The 23,393-nt window shown below is 44.3% G+C and overlaps 1 protein-coding gene across 2 annotated transcripts; it reads right to left on the bottom strand.

Moving 5' to 3' along the window:
- Positions 1-760: 760 nt before the first annotated feature.
- RD3 (retinal degeneration 3) lies at positions 761-23,357 on the bottom strand. 2 transcript variants are annotated; one of them, XM_010576430.1, is made up of 3 exons: positions 23,280-23,357; positions 11,561-11,875; positions 761-3,786 (listed from the first exon to the last, which is right to left on the bottom strand). In XM_010576430.1, the coding sequence occupies exons 2-3, from the start codon at positions 11,854-11,856 to the stop codon at positions 3,489-3,491; spliced, it is 594 nt and encodes a 197-aa protein (XP_010574732.1). In that variant the 5' UTR covers positions 11,857-11,875; positions 23,280-23,357; the 3' UTR covers positions 761-3,488. The 2 variants fall into 2 exon arrangements, with proteins under 2 accessions (XP_010574732.1, XP_010574731.1); XM_010576429.1 differs by lacking the exon at positions 23,280-23,357 and adding an exon at positions 16,078-16,278.
- Between the last annotated feature and the right edge of the window lie 36 nt (positions 23,358-23,393).

The raw sequence follows: 23,393 nt of genomic DNA, 5'->3' as shown, positions 1-23,393 counted from the left end.
CTGGGCTTATACCAAAATCCTTGCTTAGTTTTGAGAGAGTGATTGAGGATTTAGAATTATTCAGTTCACTTGTTTGTTAATTATGTTGTGCTCCTATTTCACTTTTTATTCTTCTTGAAGAGTTAAGACACTGGACTAGCTCTTGGGAGGGGTTAAAAACAGATCAGAGAGTCTTATCAGGGCTGTGTAGAAATGTGGGTGGTTTGGGTTTGTTGTTTTGGTTTTTTTTTTTTTTACAGTAACAAATACGGCAGCCCAGAAGGAGCAGAGCTGTGGAGTCAGACAGTTGTAGATGAGGACCTGATGTTCACACTACACAAGTTTCATGAGGGTTTACTTCAGACCAGCATTAGTCCAACTTTATGATCTGTACGCCAGCTGCAATCAATCATTTGGGTTAGCTTCATCCAAAAGCAATCTAGTTTGCCCAGTATGCCTGCCCAGTGCCATGGACCATAGCACAGTAGGTAGGGACAATCAGGAGTTGCATGCCTCTGATTTGAACTAAAATGCTAATTTAGCCACACAAAATGTGGAATTAGGACAAGGCAAGCATGAGTGGGTAGTTGTTGCTGCATGCTGTGACCAAAGGATCTTTTATGGTTCAGTCTACAGCATTCCTAAGAAAAATGAACACCACAAGCACAGTGCAGCAGTCGCGCATCTTAACCACCTCCCCAGCTCTGCTTCAGTACCTGCTGGTGCATACACAATGCAGAAGGTCACAGTCAGTCTCCAAGCAGCTGGCTACAGGCCTTTAAGAGTACTAGATAGCATGTAGTAAGAACAGAAACCTCATAGCTTGGTATCTGAATAGCCCTTTATCATCAGATACTACTGTGAGCGCAGTGTAACTTGCAGAAGAGGTACAGGAAGAATGATACTGTTTAAAAGTTTGGGTTACATTTTATTGTGGAGAAATGATAGGTAAGTTGAGGCAAAACAGCTGTTGCAGGCACTGCCACAGCCTGGCCTCCATAACATACATGGCTTTGACCAAAGGTCAGATTTGTCTCTCTTTGCTGGCTGTTAAACAAGAATGGTATCTGCTAGCTGGAGGTTGTTAATGAAGGACACAGTATGATCACAGGCTGCTGTGACAGTGCAAACACCCCTTTAGGTGATTTCCTTGGCTTTGTACATTGGTGTAGGGAAGTTAGTTACTCCTGATTCTCCTTAAGAAAGAGTGAGCACATTACAGACACTGTACTGTAACAAAGAAGGAGCTTTATGTCAGTGTGTCTGAATGTCCCATCTCTCCCAGCAGTCCATCAAATATTGCATCAATACAGTCAATACTGAAGGTGTCAAATAGAACATGAGTGCAAATAAAATAACAGAGCTGTAGCATGAAATTCGTGAACTCATATCAGCCTTCAGTACCATACAGTGGTTTGTAAATATATTAAAAAAATATGGTTAGCTTTTTTCCAAACAAGAATTGTTCTGCCAATTGTGGTGATCCCTTTGCTAGAGATCCCACATCTTCTAGACAGCTAAGGCTATGCTAAGTGTGTAAAGCCTTTGTTTTTTACTTCATATACACAATCACATTACTTCACAAGGACATACAGCTGAAAAACACCAAGCTGATTGTCAGAAGGCTTTAAACTCTCCCTCATTGACCTAGAGTTGAAATAGCCCATCCCAAACTGGATGCTGTATCTGAAGCTCTGAGTTTTTGATTAAAAGTGAGCTTCTGCTTTCTGTCCTTAGGAGGGCTGCTGGCAGCACTGTTTACCCAGGGACTTAGAAACTACAGCTTGGTGCTAGTAAGAAAGCCTTGTCTTCAGTCTCAGATAGCTGAGAGGGGAGAAGGGAAGAGCCAGAATCCCACAGTTTTAGAGAGCTCTTAAGGGTTTGATCTTGATCTTTGTTTTATGCTGCCCTCCCCTATCTCTCTCTGGAAGAAGCTGCACATTTCTACTCTAGGATAGATTACATGTACTGGAATTCTTCCTGGAGGTGGCGCAGCCTCAAAGGGTTTTATCTTGGCTGTAGTACCCACATGTTGCTGCAAAGATCCCCAGGGAAAAGACTTGGAAACAGACAAAAGAAACAACAAAGCTACAGGGTCCTCCAGGAGGCTATACACCACTGGCATGATTCCCCAAAAGCCAGTCATAGAGGGAAATCCCTCTCTTCCTTACCCATTCCCATTGGTCACTACAAAGCATCCTCGCCCTTGGCTTCTCTACAGGACCCATGACTTTCACAGTGTGCCATTCTATTTCCTTTGCTGGTGAGAGCTCTCCCTACTGATGCCGAGTTAGGGCCCTAGTAGCTTTTCCTCAGTGGCATTTTCCTGTTTCTTCAAGGTCTCAGCAGAACCATGCTGTCCTACAAGCTACTCAGTTTGCACCAAAGATTCTTTTGTAATAGTATCAACTCACTGGCCAACAGCCTGTGATATGGAAAGCTCTCTTCTGAGTGCTCATGAGAGAAGACAGAGAACAAACCTTCATCTGCCAGAGCCCTTCAGTCACTCACAGCAGCAGCTTGTTAAAACGATCTCAACTATTGCAGCTGTAGAAAGAGCCCTGCAGATGAATGCTGATTCCCTTCACCCTTCTCTGTACGTTGATACTATCCTTTAGTACTCTTTCAGGCTTAGCCAAAAACATTAATTTCAGCCCACTGACTTATTACTGGGATGTGGGGTGGAGCACTTACCTCAGCAACACAGAGCACTGAGGACCAAGAAGAGCATTTGCCACAGCACTGATGTATGCGCCTGTATATCTACGCAGCAGGTTGTTATATTTCTATCTACTCTGCAGGTGCAAGGTTCAGGGGGTTCTGCCTGCACAAAAGAGAAAACACTCAAGAAACCTGAGCATGTGTAAACTGGTTGCTGTGGAATAATATTGGTCTTTCTTCTCAAAAAACTTGGGTCTGTTTCTACTCAGGTTAGATTGTGAATTGTCAGCAAAAAGCTGATCAAGAGCAGTGCTGAGGTTGCCTGTGAAGTTTCTTGTAGCACTGAGGAATGTTATTAGTTGGAAAAGGAAGTTCGGTTCCAAATCAGATAAGAGCTTTAACTCACAGGCCTGATCCTGTAAGCCTTACTCGTGTAAGTGGCTGTCTTGCTTTCAGCAAGATTGGTCCAGCCAGCAGCTCTCACTAGCTTGGGCCAAAAGCTTTCATAGATAACTACATCCAGGCTGGGGGGGTGGGAGGGGGGAAGACAGACATCAAAAAACTAGTTCATTTTCCACAAGAAAGCAGTAATAAGAATGAGATAGTAAGTGAAGTGAGCCTTGCCCTTAAGGTTACTGAATAGCTACTAAATGAAAGGAAAGGCTAGCATGTTTGGTAATAAATTGTGTTACACACCACGGGCATCAGCAGCAGTTAGTATGGACACAGCTTCCAAGAGGGAGACAGGCAGGAAGAGAGAGCTAGAACAAAGAAGAAACAGTAGAGCTAAAAAAGGGTTAACTGGGATTTTGAAAGATCACCGTCTAAAAACCTTATTTATTATAGAGTCAGTAATCCTTGGCATTCCGAAATTCTGGCATGCTCCAAACCCTCCTGGTGGGCTGGGTGCCCCGCTCCACATCCTCAGAGATGGTCTTGATGTCACTGATGAATGGGGAAATCCTGGACCGAGATTTAAATGTTGTTAAGGAGAGGCTGGTTTTGTTCTTTGTGTTCCATTGCCTGGCAAGCTTCTTGGCCTCTTCCTCCTCTTTGATCTTCTCAGCAGCTTCCTGCAGGACAGAGCGGAAGAGCCGGGATACTTCCTGCACTTCTGGTTCATATTCAGCAATGAGTTGCCGGAATCTGAAAGCACAGTCAAGGCACAGTTTTGATTAAAAACATCAAATTATGGATTGCTGCCAAGTCACTGTGCTAGGCTTGGAACTTGCCCTCTCCTGCATAATGGGACTCCCTGGACTGAAGAGAACAACAGGGAGGGGCCATAAAGATATGCTCAAGGTCTCAAATCACAAGCAAGCCAGAGAATGTAAGGAAGCAATGAATCACCGTTTCTCATAAGCACAAGAAATAATAGGGAGCACCAAACAAAACTAGAAGGTGGCAAGTTTGGAACAGAAGGAAGTGCTCTTTTCACACAACACCTATTAAATCAGAACTCAGTGCTATCAATAGCTTAAGAAACAAAATGATGAGACAAGTTTGTAGAAAACGTCCCCATCACTGCTGATTAAATGTGATTGTCCAAATGCGAATCCTTGCTCAAATAGTCCCTGAACTGCTGCTTACCAGAAGCTGATGATAAACCAGGGAAAGTCTCACTAGACTTTCCCTGTTTCCAATTCTTGTTTCCCATAGCATTACCCAATGGCTACTAGACAACCAGAAATCCTGTAAAACTCTTTTTTGTTGTATGTTTGGTAGGCTCTCAATATTTAAATTTCATGGAAGTGGTATTTCATCTTCCTCTGGATTGCTGTAGGATAATGGACTGGCTCAGCTGATAATACCTTCATTGGCAGCATGATGCTGTATCTAATTAGACAACTGTGAATTAATCCAGTGCTTTCTCAGCAAAGAGCTCAAAATGCTTTTTTGATGTTTATTAAGCTAGTTTAATACCAGGGAAGAATTACCACTGTTTATTTCGCAGGTGAGGAAGATGAGATGCAGAGCAGGATAGTTTTCTTGAAGTCACTGAGTGGCTCACTGGCTGGGCCAAGAAGAGAACATACCATTCCTGACACCTTGTTGGGTGATTTGATTCCCAGCCTGGAGAGTGTGGGATCTGCTCCCAAGGCTCACACACACAGATAGTGTAGTTGTTCCATAGTAGTATGCATTTATGACAGATGGTAATATGGCTACTCTTCTAATAAATATTCAGTTCTTAACATAAAAATTATATCTACAAGCAGACACAGAGCTAAACTAGAACTTTGCTAAAATCCAGGTATTTGTACTTATTGGAAGCTGAAGTGTATAAGGTCTGTAAGCATTTTGATATTTTTCTCCAACAGAACTGAATGAGGATGGAAAACAGTAGGATTGCACTTAAATAAGCCTAATACAGCAGAAGCTGATAGAAAAAATCTTTCCCCTTTTTTTTTTTTTTTTTATAAGCCCTGGGAATGTAACAAGGAGTTTAGTGCAGTATGGAATTGCACTGCTTAATGGTGTACCAAAGGGTACCCAAGATAATAAGGACAGAAAGAAAACCAGAGATAAAACAAGAAGACTCTGTACACTTATGCCTTTTGACTCTTACACTGTGGAGGCCTGGTATTGGACATATATCTTAACATCATGCTGTATCCCAGATATTTCGGTGTGCTTCTTTCACAGCAAGTATTGGCAGCTACATGTACAGCTGTGGAGACACCAATATTGCATGCTGAGGGAACTCGGTGTCAGCAGAAGCACCAGTCCCTTTCACGGTCAAGCTAAAGGAGTTTGATGCAAAACCTACCAAAGTCACCAAGATGTTCCTTATCCATTTCAGTTGCTTTGGATGAATTCCTAATCTCCCTTCACCCCCCCACCAAAAAAACTCTAAACTTTGAACATTTGGGTGCAAAAAGCCTCTGAGGCACTGTAGTTCACACTGGTACATAAGTACTTACACAATGATGCTAAACCAAATTGTGCAGAGCCTGTAAGAGCAAGTTGACTAGGTCTTACTGAGGGTTAGCACATAACAGCGGTAACAGAGATTTGCTGTACATTGCAAACATCCTTTCTGCCTTCTGAGGCGGCACTTCGGTTGCGTTACCAAAGAGCAAAAAATACAAGTTTTCACAATAAATACACTTTTTCCTTCATCCTAGTCAGAATCAGATGACTCCATCGAAACCCAAGTCTTTGCAACATCATTATTGTAGCAGGGAAGGCACCTTCAAAGGACTTCTATTGCAGAGGTGAACAAAATGAGTCATTCCATTATTTTATCTCCATGTGTATTTTAAAGAGAGATGCTCTCATATTATATATATCTATCAGGACATCCTCTTCTTTTGTATTGGCAATTGTGCACCCAAAAAGGCCTCATCACTGCCTCTGGTTTTAGAGGCTGTGTGTCATACTGCTGAATTGTGGCTCCAGAGCAGGTAGCAGCATGTGTCAGGCTATTACTGGACCAGTGACTGGCTCTGGGAACAAGAGAGAAAATGGGTGGTACGACAGCAAATTTACCCCCTGAACACAAGAGCTCTAATGCTGATGCCTCTAACACTCCCAACTAATCTAGCTGAAATAGTTTTCTAAAATCAGCGTAATTTTCCACCTTCATGGCTATCTGCTTGTTTGCAGTCTCCTTAGCTAGGGCAGCAAGAGTTATTTTGTGAACTCTGCTTTTGCTGTTAAGATTTACCTCTGACTTTTGAGGACCAACACAAAAACTACTTCATATGGATTTGAGCAGGTCTAAGAAACAAACAGAAAGCAATGCAACAGACTGTCTGCCAGTCACCCAAAGAAAGGCCACTCTTATTCAGATGGAGAAGGGAAAGGGGGCCCTTTCCTCTCCCCTAATAGGATGAGCTAACTTTACCCCTTTATTAATGCCCACCTAACTTCAGTACCAGCATGTTTGTGTAAGGGACAGCCCACATATGAAGTCCAAGAGGTGTGCATGACACAAATATTTCTCAGCAGAAAGGATGGACAGGTTATCAGGGGCTGTGGTCTAGTTAAACCAGTCTGTGCATCAGAAAATAGATGATGTTTGCTGCAGCCACCTATGCATAATTGAAGCCATCTTCCCCAGTTACAATGGAAGCCAGTTGACGTGCTGGATGATCCAGCAGTCTGCTCTCTGCACAAAACAAGCAACATATAAAACAGTAAAACCACTGGAATCAAGGAATGTGGGCTTCTATCCTGGGAAACAAACTCCACACAAAGCTGCTTGGTGCAGTTAAGCACACAAAATTGCACAGGGTGCACCTATGTTCTAGCACAGGTTAACACCCTTACACTTTTGCATGGAATAGTTTCAAACTAGGCAACTGCACAACCATATCTAGAAATCCCTCAATAGGGTTTCCTTACTCACTGGAAAAGTATACCTATCTATCTTATTTGTGAAACAAGTTACGATACTACTGGTAGCTAACCTGTAATATATTACGCAAGTCACGCAGTCTTAGATGTGACTGTCAACAAAACTCACCTTGAACCAGCACAGAAGTCTGGGGAGCATGTATATGCACACATAAGGATGAGCACATCCCCCAGTCCAGGCTGTGTTTTAATCACAGTTCAAACAAATTTGTTCTTTAAATTGTGACCCTTCTATTTCCTTATATGGGCATTAGATTTGAAGAATCTGGCTGCACTTGGCTCATACTGGCACTGCTTTTTTTAAAGTGCTGTCACCTGCCTATGTTATTCTGTAGGTCCCCAGTTCAGTACGTTTCCTAAGTACAGCCTGAACTTTAAAGACCTGTTAAATCCAATGGAAGTCTGTGGACTTAATATGCTTATAGTTCAGTGTATTCCTGAGTGCCTGTCTGAACTGGGAGCTCTAAGTAGATTTAGTCATTCGAAGAAAACGTGGGGTGCTTAGTGCTAATAATTAGCTGCTGACTCCTGAATCTATATTTTGAGCAGGAATTCTGGTTATATTGTAAAGCTATGACCAGCTTTGCTACAGAAGGCTATTTGACTCCCAGAGGACTATGGCATTCACACTTAACTGCAACATTCATGTCACATCACCTCAAACTTAAGCTCATAATTGTAAATAAACCCACTTCTGATTTTAGTCATTTGTCTTACATTCAAGCATACTAGGAAGTCCACTTCAGCTATACACAATCCTTAGAAAATTATAGTCCTTAGCCTGTGGTATTAATAACATCTAAGATCACCAAAATGCAGATTTACATTTCCATATTAGGGGGTTTTGTTTGTTTCTCTCTGGGCAGAGGAGGACAGAAACCCACTGTTTCAAAGAAATGAAATAGACCACAACTAGCTCTGGTTAGAGCTAAAGCTCTGAGTAAAGATGGCAAAAATCTAGCATTCTGTATTAGCAAGCTACTAGTCTACTCGTACAGTTTAACCATGGCAGTTAGGTACTAAGGGCCTCACCAAAATCACTGTCACTTCCTTCAAATGGCTCCAGGATTTAATTTTAAATGTAGTCAGTGATCTCCAACCCAGTAACCTAAATCTAAATTACACCTGCATGCAATAGCTTGCTTTGTATGAGGTGAATCAGAGTCTCCAGATATCTGGTGGTATTTGCAGTGTACTTGAATCCTTACAGAATTTCAAGACTCAAAAAGTTTCTATTGACCCAAAACAGAAAACAGGCAAACTGGATCTGAAAAAAACCCTCCCATTTAAGAAGTGTTCCTTTCCAGCCTCCTCCACATCTAAAGAAACAAATCTGCAGAAACTCAGCCTCTCAGTAGATGTGACTGTAGCCACAGAAAAGGACAATTTGGATAATAATTTAGACCTTTGGAGAATAAAGTGACATCTGTGACAACTCATACAAAAATGTTTTGTTCTGGCTTTGACTCTGAGCTCAGAATCTCACAAAGAAGGAGACCTTGCATGACACAAACAAAACAAACTCTGCAGTCTTGCAAGATGCGTGCTACTTGTGTTATTTAACATGCTTGTCCAATACATCAAAAAGGACTTCAGCTCTTCAAATGTCTAAGATGGAAGGGGAAGGATCAACCTTAGTATTTCAGACAGAACCAAGGCCTTCAGTAAGGTTCATGTTCTGCATTTGAATTTCCAAATGCAAGCTCATACATTTTTTTTTGGTGGAAGATTTTTCTAGAAGTTGCTGCATAATAGAAAGTCACAGAGTATTCAAGAGAAAACATCAGCAATGCAATGATCTTGTGATTAAAGTAATTCACTGGAAATATGAAGATTTCAGTTGAATTCCTATAATACTAATCTTGTGCAATTTGGGGGAAGTTTTTAAAATCTCCATGTTATCTCACTTTCTGAGAGGAGAATTTAGCCAATTTTGGCTGTCTTTTAGTTAGATTGCACGCTCCTTCTTTATTCTGTACATTTTCAGCTCCTAGCATGGCAAGCCCCATTCTTTTTCATTGTTTCCACATTGGCAATGAAGATTTCTGAACCACAGGGCTCTCAGGAGAGAGGAGAGAGGAGAGAGGGGTCAACTGTTACATTTCCAGCACAAGACAAAGGGATTATCAAATAAAACTACTACATATTAGTTTAAGACAAGCAAAATACAGTTTTCTACAGCAGAGTTGTAGTTCAGATGTGGAACTCTGCCACAGGATGGCACAAATGCTGAAGTTTACATGTGTTCAAAAAAGAAAAGCAAAACCCCACAACCTAAACAAGATACTGGAAGAAAAAGCCACATAGGGCAATTGTGGACAGAAGGACCACTTCTGGCTCCAAAAGTCTCCCAAGTTACAAGGCACAGTAAGTTGGAGGCTTGTGCTGGTTTTGGCTATCTACAAGATACTGTAATTGTTCATACTGTTGTATTCGATTGCCTTGTTCTTTTCTCTTTTCCTTACACTGATGCTACTGGCCACTCTCTCACATACAGATTGCACATCAGATCAAACAGACCTTTGACCCAATCCAGTTCTGCCATTTTTGAGGCTATGACATTCCCTTCTCAATTATGGAATTGAACCAACAAAGGTTATGCAAGCCTCATTTTTTTAATGTGGCTCTGCTAGCCATGCAAACTCCACAGTATGGAACAAACAAAAACATGCCACTTCTTGAATTATACTGTAATACAATTTGTGATAGCCTATAATAGTAATTTATAAGAGGATTTTTAAGAGGATGGTTTTATCCTTTTCCATTCTGCCCATGTAGAGCCCACCAATGTTGCTGAGTACGTTTATCTACTGTCAGCAGTATGCTGAATCCTGAACAACAGCGAACAACCACTACACACTGTGCTGAAATCATGCATCTTGCATGATTTGTCTCAGTTAAAAAAAAAAAGGCAGCGGCAAGATGTATATGGCTCAGCTTAATACTCTTTTCTGAAGGAGATTATGAGCCTTGGGGCTTCCCAACTCCAGCAACTGAAGCCTGTTCTCATGGAAATAACCTGTTTGCCAGCCAGGCCTTGCTCAGTGGCCCTGGGGATGGTAAGATAACTCTGAACCCCAAGGGGTTTGTAGCGGCTTGTTTACAGCATAGCTTGAAGTTATACAAATACAAGGCAGGTGCTGTTCCCAGCAAACTTTCACTGGAGAGAACTTGGCCACTGAATGATCCCAAATCTCTGATTCTGCCACCATGGCAACCTTTGCAAGAGCCAAAGCCCTATGCCAGCTTGCTTCCAAGGTTCAGCCCCAGGGAAGATGAGGGCTAGAGAGGTCGCTTTGGCATCCTTTCCTGGCCACCCCCACTGTAAGACAGAGGACCAGCTATTCCAGCCCTCTTACAGTTGTAGTTCAGGAGCTGTAGATTCATTTATTCAAGGGAAAACAGGTGCCAGCATATGCAGTGAGGGACTGCAGAGTGCTGAGAACTCCATTGCATATGGCCTACCAGCACTGTCTTTTTTCTGATCCCAATTGAACAACATGTTGCAACAGGGGAAGTGGATTATAAAGGCCTATTTCTCAGCTTTGCTTTGGCTAAGGTGGACTTCAGAGTCACTACTCCTCACTTGCACTGTGCTAAGTGCAAGTAACTTAAAACAGCCCCCTCAAAAGGAAGAGTCGCCTCCCTCCCTTCCAGTCTGGATGCTACAGCAGGCTTAGATCTATTTCTGAGGGCATTTTCACAGAAGGCTATTCAGCTGGCAAGCAACAATCCTATGTCTAGCACTTGAAAGGCTCAACAGCAAGTCCAAGAGGCTGTGTCTACATCTACACTGCAGAAGGCAGAAGCACCACCTAGCTATTCAAGCCAACTGCACGCCCCACCTGCATCCTACTCCATGTCAAGGGTGTGGAGGGAGGGCAAGGGAAGGAAAAGCAAGCAATCCCTCCTTTCTTTGGGAATACCTGACTCACAGGCTGAAAAACACAGTAGCACCTTTTGGCTAGTCTGGACATTGGGGACAAGTGCCTCAATAGACCTGCTGGACAGCTTGAATCAAGGAAGGAAGGCTCTAATGGGAGTGGATAAACACCAAAGCAGGTTGTTCAGAGGCTGTGGCATCTCATCCCTCAGAGATACTCAACAATGGACAGGACAAGGCCCTGAGAAACCTGATCCAACTTTGAAGTTGGCCCCACTCCGAGTAGGAGATTCAAGCACATACCTCCAGAGGTCCCTTTAAACCTCAATTATTCTAAGATTCTAAAGACTGAAGCAAAACCCATCACAATACTGAAATGATAACTGCTCATCAGGTAAGATAAAGCTTCTCTGGCTACTCAGCAGCATAAAGTACTCAAGCCAGTCTCAGAGGGAAATGGCATTTAGTAACTTTTTGCAGGAAGTGATACCATGTTAAACTGACTTAAAACATTAGATTTCCCTTCTTCCACAAAGACACTGTCCCAGCACGACTTATGATAAAGGATGCCAAGTTTTGGTTCTGTTGGTCTGAATAGCTCTCACTTGCTCCTCACATATCATAAAGAGGAGAGGGGGAAAGGAAAGTTCTGTATCATCACATCTTTTACTGTACCTGAGTATGACAGGCCCACAGTAGGAAGGATGTATTTTGGTACACATATCCTCCAGCTGCAGCCGTTCTCCTGGGCTGATATCATAGCTCTGCTTTGGATAGCTGACCAGCCAGCCGTAGTCCACCCCAGTCTTGATCTTGCGATACTCATTCTCCCGCTCTCGCTGCTGCTTCTCTGCCTGCTTGGTCTGCCAGTTCAGCTCCATCATTAGCGTCTCAACCACCATTTCTGTTGGGTTCCTCTGGGAAATGCGGGTTGGGGGCTCATTCCACCTGAACCAGGAAGCCAGTGACATAGTGCTCTGTGTGTCTTTACTGGGAGTGGGTTGAGGGTAGGGAGGGAGAGAAAAAGAACAGTGCCATCATCAACACACCTCACCCGAGAACATTCTCCCCCGCACACCCCTCAAGTCTGTTGTTCACCTAAAAGTTTTACTGGATTATCCACTTAGAACTGATCAGTGCTGAGCACCTTGAGAAATCTCACCCATAGCAGCCAACTTGGCCAGAGGGCGAGACAAAGGGTGAAGAGGCAGAGTTTCCCTTGAACTTCCAGTCACCACATAATTAAAATGACAGTCACAGTTCTTATGTCTGAAGTCAAGTTATAAAGATACCTTGCTCCTCCAGGTTAGGCTGGGGAAGCATTCTGCCCACACAGAAGAGCTGGAGCTAGGTCTTGCCTGTCTGAACACTCATGGGAGGGCACAACCTTGCAGCAATCCTTCGTGCAAAAACTCAACACACGAGTCAAACTATTGCTGGGAGCCACATTCTAGCTAGCAGGAGATCCTTAGGGATGAAGGCTGGATAGGTGACCTGCTGTGGTGGGTTGACCCTGGCTGGACCCCAGGTGCCCACCAAAGCTGCTCTATCACTCCCCTCCTCAGCTGGACAGGGGAGAGAAAATATAACAAAAGGCTCATGGGTCAAGATAAGGACAGGGAGCGATCACTCACCAATTACCGTCATGGGCAAAACAGACTTGACTTGGAGAAATTAGTTTATTATCAATCAAATCAGAATAGGAAAATGAGAAATGAAACCAAATCTTAAAACACCTTCTCCCCACCCCTCCCTTCGTCCTGGCTCAACTTCACTCCTGATTTTCCCTACCTCCTCCCCCAGAGCAGCACAGGGGGATGGGAAATGGGGGTTGCGGTCAGTTCATCCCACGTTGTCTCTGCCGCTCCTTCCTCCTCAGGGGGAGGACTCCTCACATTCTTCCCCTGCTCCAACATGGGGTCCCTCCCACCAGAGGCAGTCCTCCATGAACTTCTCCAATGTGAGTCCTTCCCACAGGCTGCAGTTCTTCACAAACTGCTCCAGCGTGGGTATCTTCCACGGGCTGCAGTCACAAGTCCTGCCAGAAAACCTGCTCCAGTGTGGGCTCCTCTGTCCACAGGTCTGCAGGTCCTGCCAGGAGCCTGCTCCAGCGTGGGCTGCTTATAGGGTCACAGCCTCCTTTGAGGGCACCCACCTGCTCTGGCATGGGGTCCTCCATGGGCTGCAGGTTGATATCTGCTCCACCATTAACCTCCACGGGCTGCAGGTGGATACCTGCTCCACAGTGGACCTCCCTGGGCTGCAGGGGAACAGCCTGCCTCACCATGGTCTTCACCATGGGCTGCAGGGGAATCTCTGCTCCAGCACCTAGAGCACCTCCTCCCCTCCTTCTTCACTGACCTTGGGGTCTGCAGAGTTCCTTCTCTCACATATTCCCAATCTTCTCTTCTGACTGCTTCTGGTGTTGTGCAGGTTGTTTCTCCCCCACCCTTCTTAAATCTGTTATCCCAGAGGTGCTACCACCATTGCTGATGGGCTTAGCCTTGGCCAGCAGTGGTTCCGACTTGGAGCTGGCTGGCATTGGCTCTGTTGGACATAGGGGAAGCTTCTAGCAGCTTCTCACAGAAGCCACCCCTGTAGCCTCCCCACTACCAAAACCTTGCCACGCAAACCCACTGCACCTGGGTAGGTTTGCTGCTGCTGTAACGTAAGTGGTAGAGCTCACCCATACTTAGGTAGTACTGGCAGAAGCAATAGCTGCATTAGTTACAAGGTCAGGCAGAGCTTTAACTGTTATTTGGTAATTGTGTTGTTGCATGCAGGGGAGGCTACACCATCTTGTACAAGCTGAAGTCCAACTATTAACTATGCTAAAAAAGCACACCTTAGGCGCTACCGCCAGTGCCAAGGGAACTGAGGCTGGGTTGAGAGGCAACTAGCACCATACCAAGGTTTAAACTGTTATTACTTCTAAGTGAGAGGTTTCTGCTGCTGGGAGTTACCCAGCACTTAGAAGGCAGAACAGACTGCACCAATCAACTCAGCAAAAGATGGAATTAACTTCTCACCCAGCCAATCCCTTCATGTAGTCACTTCAAGAGAACAATGCATGGAACAAAGTTATTAACTATTGTATTTGTATTTAAACACAATGGAATCCAAAGCAGGCACTAGGGACCTGAACAGGAGCAAAACAGCATCTGTTTCTTCACACAGCGCACTTACGTGCCTTGTTGCTCCCTTCCATTAGCCCCCAGGGAAAAGGGGTGGCACAAATAATAGTTGCAGCTATGATTACCAAAAGGCTACTCTTGGCAACAGCCCAATCAGGACATGGCGTCAAAAGTTAACATGAGGGCAATGCACTAAAGAGCCTGATTCTGCAGGGCCTGAGCAAATCCTCACTATTGAGACACAGACATGAAGAGAGACATAAAAGGGAGAAAAATATGCTTTTGATTTAAGCTGTCATATTAGGGCCTAGAGCTTTTAGTGACAATGCAAATCACCAGAAGCTCATAACTACCCAGTACTCCCTCTAGAACTGAGAGCCACGAGCTCCCAGACTCCCTAGAAGAGGAATGGTCAATAGGATTCTGCCTTGAGTGCCTGGAAAACCATCACTGTTTGCACCAGGTGAGAAGGATGCTTCAGTTGCTTTCATGCCTTTATCACTTGCTGTAATGTAGCCTTGTTCTCTTTCAGAAATGTTCATATTATGTAAATATGTCACACCATTAAAGGAACATGCTCCAAAAACCTGGATAGTCTGTACAGTGTCCCAAGTTTGAAATTATTTCAGGGTCTAATGCTTAGGCTTTTCTAGAATCAGGAAGTTTGACAAGCTGCATCAAAGGACTAGTTTCTCTAGTCCTATACCCTACCTCTCCCAGCAATACCAGTTTCTTCAGAACAAAGACATAAAAGGGCTGAAAACTTCCACAAGACCTAGCTACCTAGGTGTGTAAGGCCTCAGGTACTCTTCTGAGACCATATAAACATTAACAACTTTGCTAGTTTACAGTGCTTATACATGAGAGAGCACTGTAGTGACTGTTTTTGCCCTGGAGTATCAGCTATGATTATCCTTATGATAGCAGTCATAGTCAGCAGCTGCTGGAAGTAATCCTGCTCCTATCTCATTTCTGTGCACTGTAGGAGGAGGAGCAGCAGGTCCTTTCATTTGCTTTCATCACTAGGGTGACTCCATCTAACAGCTCTCAAATCACCACACAGCACTCTGGCTGCCTGCCGCTGACTTGCCCAAGACACGTGAATGAACTCACGTGCTGACAGCTTCAATGCCATAATCCCACCATCCTAACATGTACCTGGATCTTGCTACACGGTGGCCTCCACTCACCATTACACATTATTAAGGATGAAGATCCTTAAAACTTAAGACCTTTTCTTTGGTATAATCACCTCTTATGTATTGCATAGGTGAGCCCTGCTAGCAAAAGTGAGCAGCGTAACAGATCACAAGCTGTTGTAAATTATTTAAAAGTCTCCTGTTTCTTTTCAGCTTATGTGACGAGCAATTTTTCATAAGCTTTTGCAGGTACCTGACCAATTAAAGTATCATTATTATTTCCATTTGTGCCTTCATCTGATGAAGGTGAGCATGCCCTTCTGTATTTTACTAGCAAAGGGTTAGCGCTTAGTCTGGCTATGACCTGGTCTCATGTTGGTTTAACTCTGCTGACTTCAGTGGCATTAGGGGTAAATCAGTATAAAGCAGTGTAACTGTGAAGTTGAGGAATGTCCTTCCAGCTATTCCTAGCTCACCAGCTGTTTCATTAGAAGAGGAGCAAGAGGGGAATTTAGTGGTCAGAACTGGGAAAGAGAGCAAGGAGACCTGGGCTCTAATTTGACCTGCCCTGGCTTTCACATGGTCCTGGGCTGTTCTTACTGCCTATATGTTTTTCTCTTACAGGTCTCTCTCAAAGCAAGTAGCTCTGCATGAGGAGAACCGTTTTACCTACCACTAGTATTGTGGAGGACCATCAATTAGAAAAATATTTTGGATACCTTGTCTGAGCAAGGCCTGCTGAACCTGAGCTTTGCCCTATCCCAGAGCTTACATAAAACACTGGTAACAGGCAGATTTGCTTTTGATATGGGAACATGAATATCATTGACTCTGAAAGGGGCTGCCACTTGTCTACCATACATTACTTGAAAAATTTGCTTCCACAAAAGAAGAGTATAAACTAAGAAAAGCACCTCACCTGCAGTTGAAATGGCCTGTTCTCAAGTGAAGGAAAATCCCATGCGAGCATTTCATGCACACCGGCAGCTTGTGCTAGCTGTTCCTAAGGGAGTCTTGTTTGTATGAGATTGTTTCCTTCCCCATCTCTCATCCATCATCTCCTCCTTTCGAGAGCTGGAAACTGGCCATCTCTATTTAGCAGGCTTGACAAGCCACTACTCTTCCCACTACTGGTCTTTTCAGCCAGCAGAAGACACTGTGGGCTCCATTAATTGTAGCTGCTGTTTTTAATTTAAAGTTCACATGCAGGCTAATCATTAAATGACTCAAAATGGCTTTCCTGTTAGGAAAGACTCAAAGGACTGTCAGCAGGATGTGGGCAACTAAAGAAAGGCAAAAGTTTCAGCTAGACCTTCTTATTGGGAAAAAGGACAAAGTTACACTTTGCAAGCATTGACGTTAAAATTATTAAAAGAAAGAGATATTGCCCCATCTGAATACAGATCTTTATGTTGTACAATTAGTCTATTTTCTGATTCCTTGTAAGAGGCTATCCTGGGAGCTGACATAATCCAGTTGATGAACTACTCTGGTGTTATTCAAGCAAAATTTCGAAGTGGTTTATGTAAGTTCCACTCCAGAAGCAGATATGGGTTTCAAGACTTTTGCCTCATTGACCCTAGACCTTTGTCTAGAAGACAAACCTTCCCCTCACACTGTTGATTGCAAGTCTGACCAACCACCTCACAGAGTTTTAAGCACACATTTACCTTATCTATGTGTGCTGGGTTTGGCTGGGATAGAGTTAATTTTCTTCATAGTAGCTAGTATGGGGATATATTTTTGATTTGTGCTGAAAACAGTGTTGATAATGGTGAGATGTTTTCATTATTGCTGAGCAGTACTTGCATAGAGCCAAGGCCTTTTCTGCTTCTCACCCCATCCTACTAGCGAGCAGGCTGGGGGTGCACAAGAAGCTGGGAGGAGACGCAGCTGGGACAGCTGACCCCAACTGACCAAAGGGATATTCCATACCATATGATGTCATGATCAGTATATAAAGCTGGGGGAAGAAGGAAGGGGGTTATGTTTGGAGTGATGGTGTTTGTCTTCCCAAGTAACCGCTACACACGATGGAGCCCTGCTTTCCTGGAGATGGCTGAACACCTGCCGGCCAACGGGAAGTGGTAAATGAATTCCTTGTTTTGCTTTGCTTGTGCACACGGCTTTTGCTTTACCTGTCAAACTGTCTTTATCTCAGCCAATGAGTTTTCTCACTTTAACCCTTCCGATTCTCTCCCCCATCCCACTGTGAGGGAAGTGAGTGAGCAGCTGCCTGGTGCTTAGTTGCCAGCTGGGGTTAAACCACAACACTATATTAAGGTCTGGAATACCTCGCTTTCTCTCTCTCTCTCACAGAGCCTCTGAGAGGTTTCTTCAATTTTTAGTGATTGCTAGTAAGTCCCTCTGAGACTTTTTCATATAAAAGTTTCCTGTTAGCTTTAATTCTAAAGAAGCTTTTTGCCTCTCTCCAGATCTCATCTTTGTTCTCCACATTGTCAGCAATTCCTGCATTTTTCTCCTCATGTACTTTATAGCTTTCTCCATTCTCTTCTCATGGCTTGTTCTGTAGAATTTCAGCTCATCTTTTGCTTTTTTACATTCGCCCATATTTCCCCATGTGATTTCCTCTTCTTGTCCAATGAATGCACCAAAGAATCATCAGAAATATCAAACTTCATATGCCTTATTTGTTTTTTTCACCTTCCTAAAACAGGATTTCAGCCTTTCCCAGCTCTTTTACTAACAAAGGGAATATATTTCCACAGCTTGCTCTCTGGCTGTTCTTTGGCCAGGTGGAGTGGAGGCTGTTCATATAACCCGACAGATACCAGTCTCCTTCAGGCTCTTGCAGGCTAGATCACCACTTGCTAAGACTTGTTACAGCAGGGCTGCTTTCTGATAAACCATGAGTCAATCAGCAGGACTTGTTTGCCTTGTAGAAGATGAACTTCTGAGAATATAAAAATCCCCTTTCCATTGATCCTTTTCCTGGTTCCCAGCTTCCAACACTCTCCAGGACAGGAAAGGAGTAGGCAGAATGTGGGAAATGTGCATTTGGGGGGGGGGGACGACGACAACAACTGATAGAATACAGTTGGACCATTTGTAAAGGTACATCCTCAGTTGGATAAGTCTCCTGTGGTTTGCCTTTGCCTTTACAGTCTGTCAGTCCAGGAGTACTACTGACAATCCTTAGTGACTCTCAGTAGTCCTAGGGGTATGGTAGCTGTGTCAGAGCAGAAGGAGAAAAATCTTAAGGGGTTGGACAAGTAGGAGCCTAATCCAAAGTCCAGTGACGTCAATGGAAACGTTGTCACTCAGCTGGCTATAGATAGAGTCCCAGGAAATCCACTGTTATCCAGGCAAAGCATAGCAACAAACTGGGCTGAGGAGCTGGGAAATGCCTTCCCTCCCTTCTTGTGGGTGGTAGTTCCTTACTACTATGGTCAGAGAGCACAGGGACAGAATTTGTTCATGCAAGATACCCACTTAACCTTTTTCCACCCATGCCAGATCAGAGGGGAACAAACAAGGAGAATTATTTCTAAAAGAAGTGGGACAAGCTCCATTCCCAAATTGTGCTCATAATTGTACTTTTTAAAAGACATGCAGTCACAGGGAAAACAGATGATGTGAAACTGTGGAGCATATTAAACTTTTTTTTTTTTTTTTTAGTTTGCTTCTTTAGTAAAGTTTGGCTTACATTATCCAGAAAAGTCCAGTGTCCTTCTGATAGCAAAGGGTATCTAGTATCTCCCTGGACTGCAACTCATAGGTAAATTAAAGCTGGTTTGGCTACACCAGTCTCTGAAGTCTGTACATGCTAACTGATACAACATTTAACCAGCTTCTTAAGCAGAATTTGTAGTCACGGCCATGCTGCTAGCTATACCTGCATGAAGTAGCATTAAGTAGCAACAGCATCATAAATGAACCCCGAATTCTATTTCTCCTGTGATAAAGATATCTTAATTTTATTCCAAACAAAGAATCTTAGCAAGTTCTAATTAAGAAACTGCTGACAACACCTTCTCAATTTTATTTATATAGTCCATCATAGCTTTGTAAAAGAATCCCTGTTCTCTGTTCTACACTGCTTTTCTGCAGTTACTTACCATTATCCTCTCCATACAGAGACTTTTACCTTACCAGGGCCCAAAGAACCCTGGTATCTGTCTGGAATCTCCCTTCTTGTTTAGTGACTGGAAGTCTATGGTGTTTACAGCTACTTGCCATGTGATTGTAATCTCAGTGGAAATCATCATACCCTCAGACATCTATCTCCCAAAGCTGCTATGAGGCAATTAATGCTGAAAAAGCAGTAGATAGAGCTTTTCAATCAAGAAACTTAAAAGCAATGCAAATATCATGATATTAATACAGCAGCATTCCTCATTCTGACCTGCACAATAAAGAGAGAGAACTCTTGGGGACACTCGGGGGTCTGCTTATAGACCACAGCAGAGAACTTGTGTTTCGCTTTATGAGCCTACAGATTTTCTTGTTGTGATGGTCACATGCTATTTCTGGACCAAAAAAAAAAAAATTAAAAGTGGTTAAAATATATCCAGGGACATGACCCTGTTAGAAGTAGCACGGAGTTTTGAGGAACCGAAGTGTAGGGGATCAAGCCAACACTTTAAATGAAACATTATTTATTGTTAAGTCTTCATGGCTGCAGGTGTTTCAGGACAGCAAAAAGGGCCTCACAGCGGTGTGTAAGAGTGAGCTAACCACGACAGCGCACTGTGGCACCCAGCAGGCCCTTGCATGCCAGGTAATGCCTGTCTGCCTCTAGCAGGGCTGTGCTCACGGTGCAACCAGCCTGCTGCAGGCTGACAGCTCCTGCTGCTGCCCAGGACTGCTTCTCAAGGACAAGCACTCTCAAAAACGTGTGAGAAGCATAATGCTGTTTGGCATACAGTCTAATTTCTGTATCAGTTTTTCTCCAGCAGATCTTGCATTCTCAGCATTATAGAAATGGGCTGGCTCTTTGTCTGGTGTAATTGCCACAGAGAGTTACAAGTCACTTAAGCTATTTGCAAATGTGCATGACTGTAAAAATCACCGCTAGGTAGCATAACAGAAGGACAGTCAGAGCGTATCACAAGGTGCTGCAAGACAAAAGAGATACAAAAGTGGTACCACTTCTACCAAAGGAAAGCTTGAGTGGCCTTCTGAAAAATACCACAACGGTTATGGTATACAGGGGTATGTCACATTTTCTACAGCTAGTAGCCCTCCAAAGATTTTTTGTAAAGAAACTCTTTAAAATTGAGAACACATGAAAAATACTGCTCTTGGCTCCCCAGCATTTGTGTAGTTTGTAATACATTCTTAGAGCTTCAGTCTTTTAGAAAACATGTCTATCTGATGCCTTTTACATCTGCACTTTGATTGCAAGAGGGGTAAACCAGCATGAACTGGGCTCTAAGCTCAGGTACGAATGAGAAAGATCAGCTACCTTTTCTCCTCATGTTTTGGCTAGTGATTGAAAAATACCTAACTGGTACAGCTTCACGATCTACAGTAGAGTTGCACTAATATAAAACAGATTTGCCTTGCTGAAATAAATAAAAGAGCTGTGTTGATTAACTCCAGATGAAAATCCAGTCTACAGATCTTAAAGAAAAAGTGAAGGAAGGGCCCAATAGCCTAGAGCTCTACTAATGGCTGGGACTCTCTACAGAAGATAATCTTTGTGTTATCTGCAGAAGCAAAAGGGTGGGTGTTACTCAAATCTGCTTATGAAGCAGAGTAGCATTTTACAGTTTGTCTACTTATCAGAGCAAATGAGTTCCATCTGCTGAGAAACAGGACTATTTTCATGCCAAATTCCCAGTCATGCTTTAAACAATATTTTCTAATAGCAACTATAAAAATACTCTATCATACACAACTTATACTGGACTGTTACCTAAACCTACTGAAGCCAGGAAGTTAAAACACACTGATTTTCTCTGTTTGCCTAACTTGTTATTAAAACTCCTATATTTTGCTCAGATCTTGCTGTGGTGGAACAAACACACCTTCAATTCTGTATCTTACTTTGATCTCTGCAGACTACAAAGCTAGGTTTCCAGTCAGGACAGAGGGACCTAAATTATTCTTCACCATTCATTCAGCCATGTAAATGAGACTTCAGAAGGTAACACAGACACATAGCTTTCCTGTTATTAAAAACTACTCAAACCACAAAAAAAAGCATTGCTGCAATAAAGCAGCAATAGCATCTGATGGAAGGCTCCAACACAAAAGGCTTTCAAAATTAAAACTCGGAGAGATCCCCAGCTCATCTTTCTCTATTCTACTGTCATTGTAACTACACAACATTATTAAAGGGGCAGTAATGTCACAAACTGGAGTTTCTAATACTGTAATTCACTGCAGATACTTATATCTATAGAATTATATAAAGTAAGAGCTTGAAACTCAGACCCAAAAGCATATTTCACCTGTTGTCAGGTCCACTGAAGTTTGGTTTTTTTATTCATATATTGTGGCGTAGACCAGGCTTAAGTGCTGTGAAAATGGGTGGGTGAGATGTGCATTCATCCAGATTGAGGACTGATTCTTCTGTGAAAGCTGGAGTAACTCATTGCATCATAAGGTGAGAATGCATTTTAACAGATGCCTGTACATTTCTATTCAGTACTGAACCCTGGTTACAGTATCTATCGGAAAGTATAATTACTGGAGATCCCCAAAGTCTCACTCTGTTCTGCAGAACTATTAGCCTATGTGGGAGTTTTCCCTGTTCTGGAGAATAGTAGGACCACTGTTAAAGTTTGGTCCTTGTGACAGGACTTACTTAAAAATACACATTGTTTTAAAATAAGCACCCAAAAGAAGAATGCTAAGTTTACAGTTTGAAAAGTTAAGCCTCTCTTTGTAGAGATCACATACAGCATAGGGAGCAACCAGCACAGCTCTGGGAAAGCTCATGTTTTTCTTCCTGCAATAGCTGTATGACCCACGTACGGCCCATCCACAGAGAGCAGCCATACAAGCAGTGAGGAGCGCTGTCTTGAGACAGATTTTAATTAATGTGTTAGCATTAAGAGGTGTACAGTGTAGTCTGTTCTCAGTTACACTGCCATAACTCCAAAGCTATCTGACTGACCTTAGCGCTACCACGCTGGGGTTACTACATGTTGGGACTTCCACACTGAAGTCACTTAGTAGGGCAAGTGTCTCACCTGAGAGATCTTAAACAAGAGTGGCATAAGCACGAGGCAGCATAAGCCATGCTCTCCTCCTGGCTGCCTGTTCTTTACATAACCAGTTATCGAGTGTTTATCCATGCAGGCAGCCCCGCGGTGCCGCGTCCGAGCCCAGCCTGGGAGAGCTGTCGGAGCACCCCGTCCCCCTTCCCTGCCCACCCATCCCGCCTCACCTTTGGCAGCGGCGCTCCCGCTACTTGCGCGGACAGACGGACCCAGAGTGAGCGGAGAGGGTACCAGAAAGAGGACGTGGCTTGGAGTCAAGCCCTCTAAACTGGCACAGCAAGCTTAAACCCACACTGGGGTATGGATTAGCCCCGGTGACGAGGGATAACAGCTGGGCTTACAGCAGTGCTTTTGAGCTGTCAGGGCTTGGTCCAGTACATCTACAAGATACCCGTCAAAAGGTGACACCTCTCGACTTGGGCAGACTTCGGTACCTGTTTAAAAATCCCTCCAAAACTTGAGAGCTTTGTGGGGTTTCCTAATCTGCAGCTGAGCCGATACGTGGAAGAAATGAACGTAATTCACGGAACTCGGACTTTCTGAAGTCGTTAAAGCAGGGTCGCTGCTTCACTGCCTTCGCCCTGCGCCTCCACCTCCCAGCGTCGCCCACCCCAGCTCCGCGCCTCACGGCCCGGGGCCCCGGGCGGCCGTCGGCTCTACCGGCGCTGCCCCGGCGGAGGGCGGGCGGCACGCGGCCGCCGCTCCCTCACGGGAGCCTCTCGGGCCGGGCAGCGATAACCACGCCGGCGGCAAACGCCGAAACTGCCCGGAGAGCCGCCCTCCGGGGAAACCCCGACCCCGGGCTCCTGGCGGCAAGGGCCGGGAAACGCAGCGGGCGCCCTCCGCTCGGCACCACCTCCGTCCCGCCGGGCGCCCCACGGCCACAACACCCCGCCCGCCGCCGGCAGCGCCGTCCCCTCCTCCTTACCGCGGCCACCCGCTCCCGTCCCGCCGACGACGCTGAGGCGAGCGAGCGGCCGCGCCGCGCCGGGGCAACGCCGCCTCAACGCCGCCGCTTCGCCGAAGTTGAGCGGAGCCGCCG

The sequence above is a fragment of the Haliaeetus leucocephalus genome, unplaced genomic scaffold, assembly GCF_000737465.1.
Source record: "Haliaeetus leucocephalus isolate CR32 unplaced genomic scaffold, Haliaeetus_leucocephalus-4.0 Scaffold526, whole genome shotgun sequence".
NCBI lineage: Eukaryota > Metazoa > Chordata > Aves > Accipitriformes > Accipitridae > Haliaeetus > Haliaeetus leucocephalus.
The sequence above is the reverse complement of the archived record's forward strand: the minus strand, read 5'-3'. Positions and strand labels throughout refer to the sequence as shown.

Bases quoted from the DNA above. Each gene is read 5' to 3' on its own strand.
- RD3 (XM_010576429.1), bottom strand. From the start codon at position 16,133: ATGAAATGCTCGCATGGGATTTTCCTTCACTTGAGAACAGGCCATTTC. The intron at 11,876-16,077 runs GTGAGGTGCTTT...ACCCACTCCCAG, and splicing joins ACAGGCCATTTCAACTGCAG to TAAAGACACACAGAGCACTA. The intron at 3,787-11,560 runs GTACAGTAAAAG...CTGTGCTTTCAG, and splicing joins TGTGGGCCTGTCATACTCAG to ATTCCGGCAACTCATTGCTG.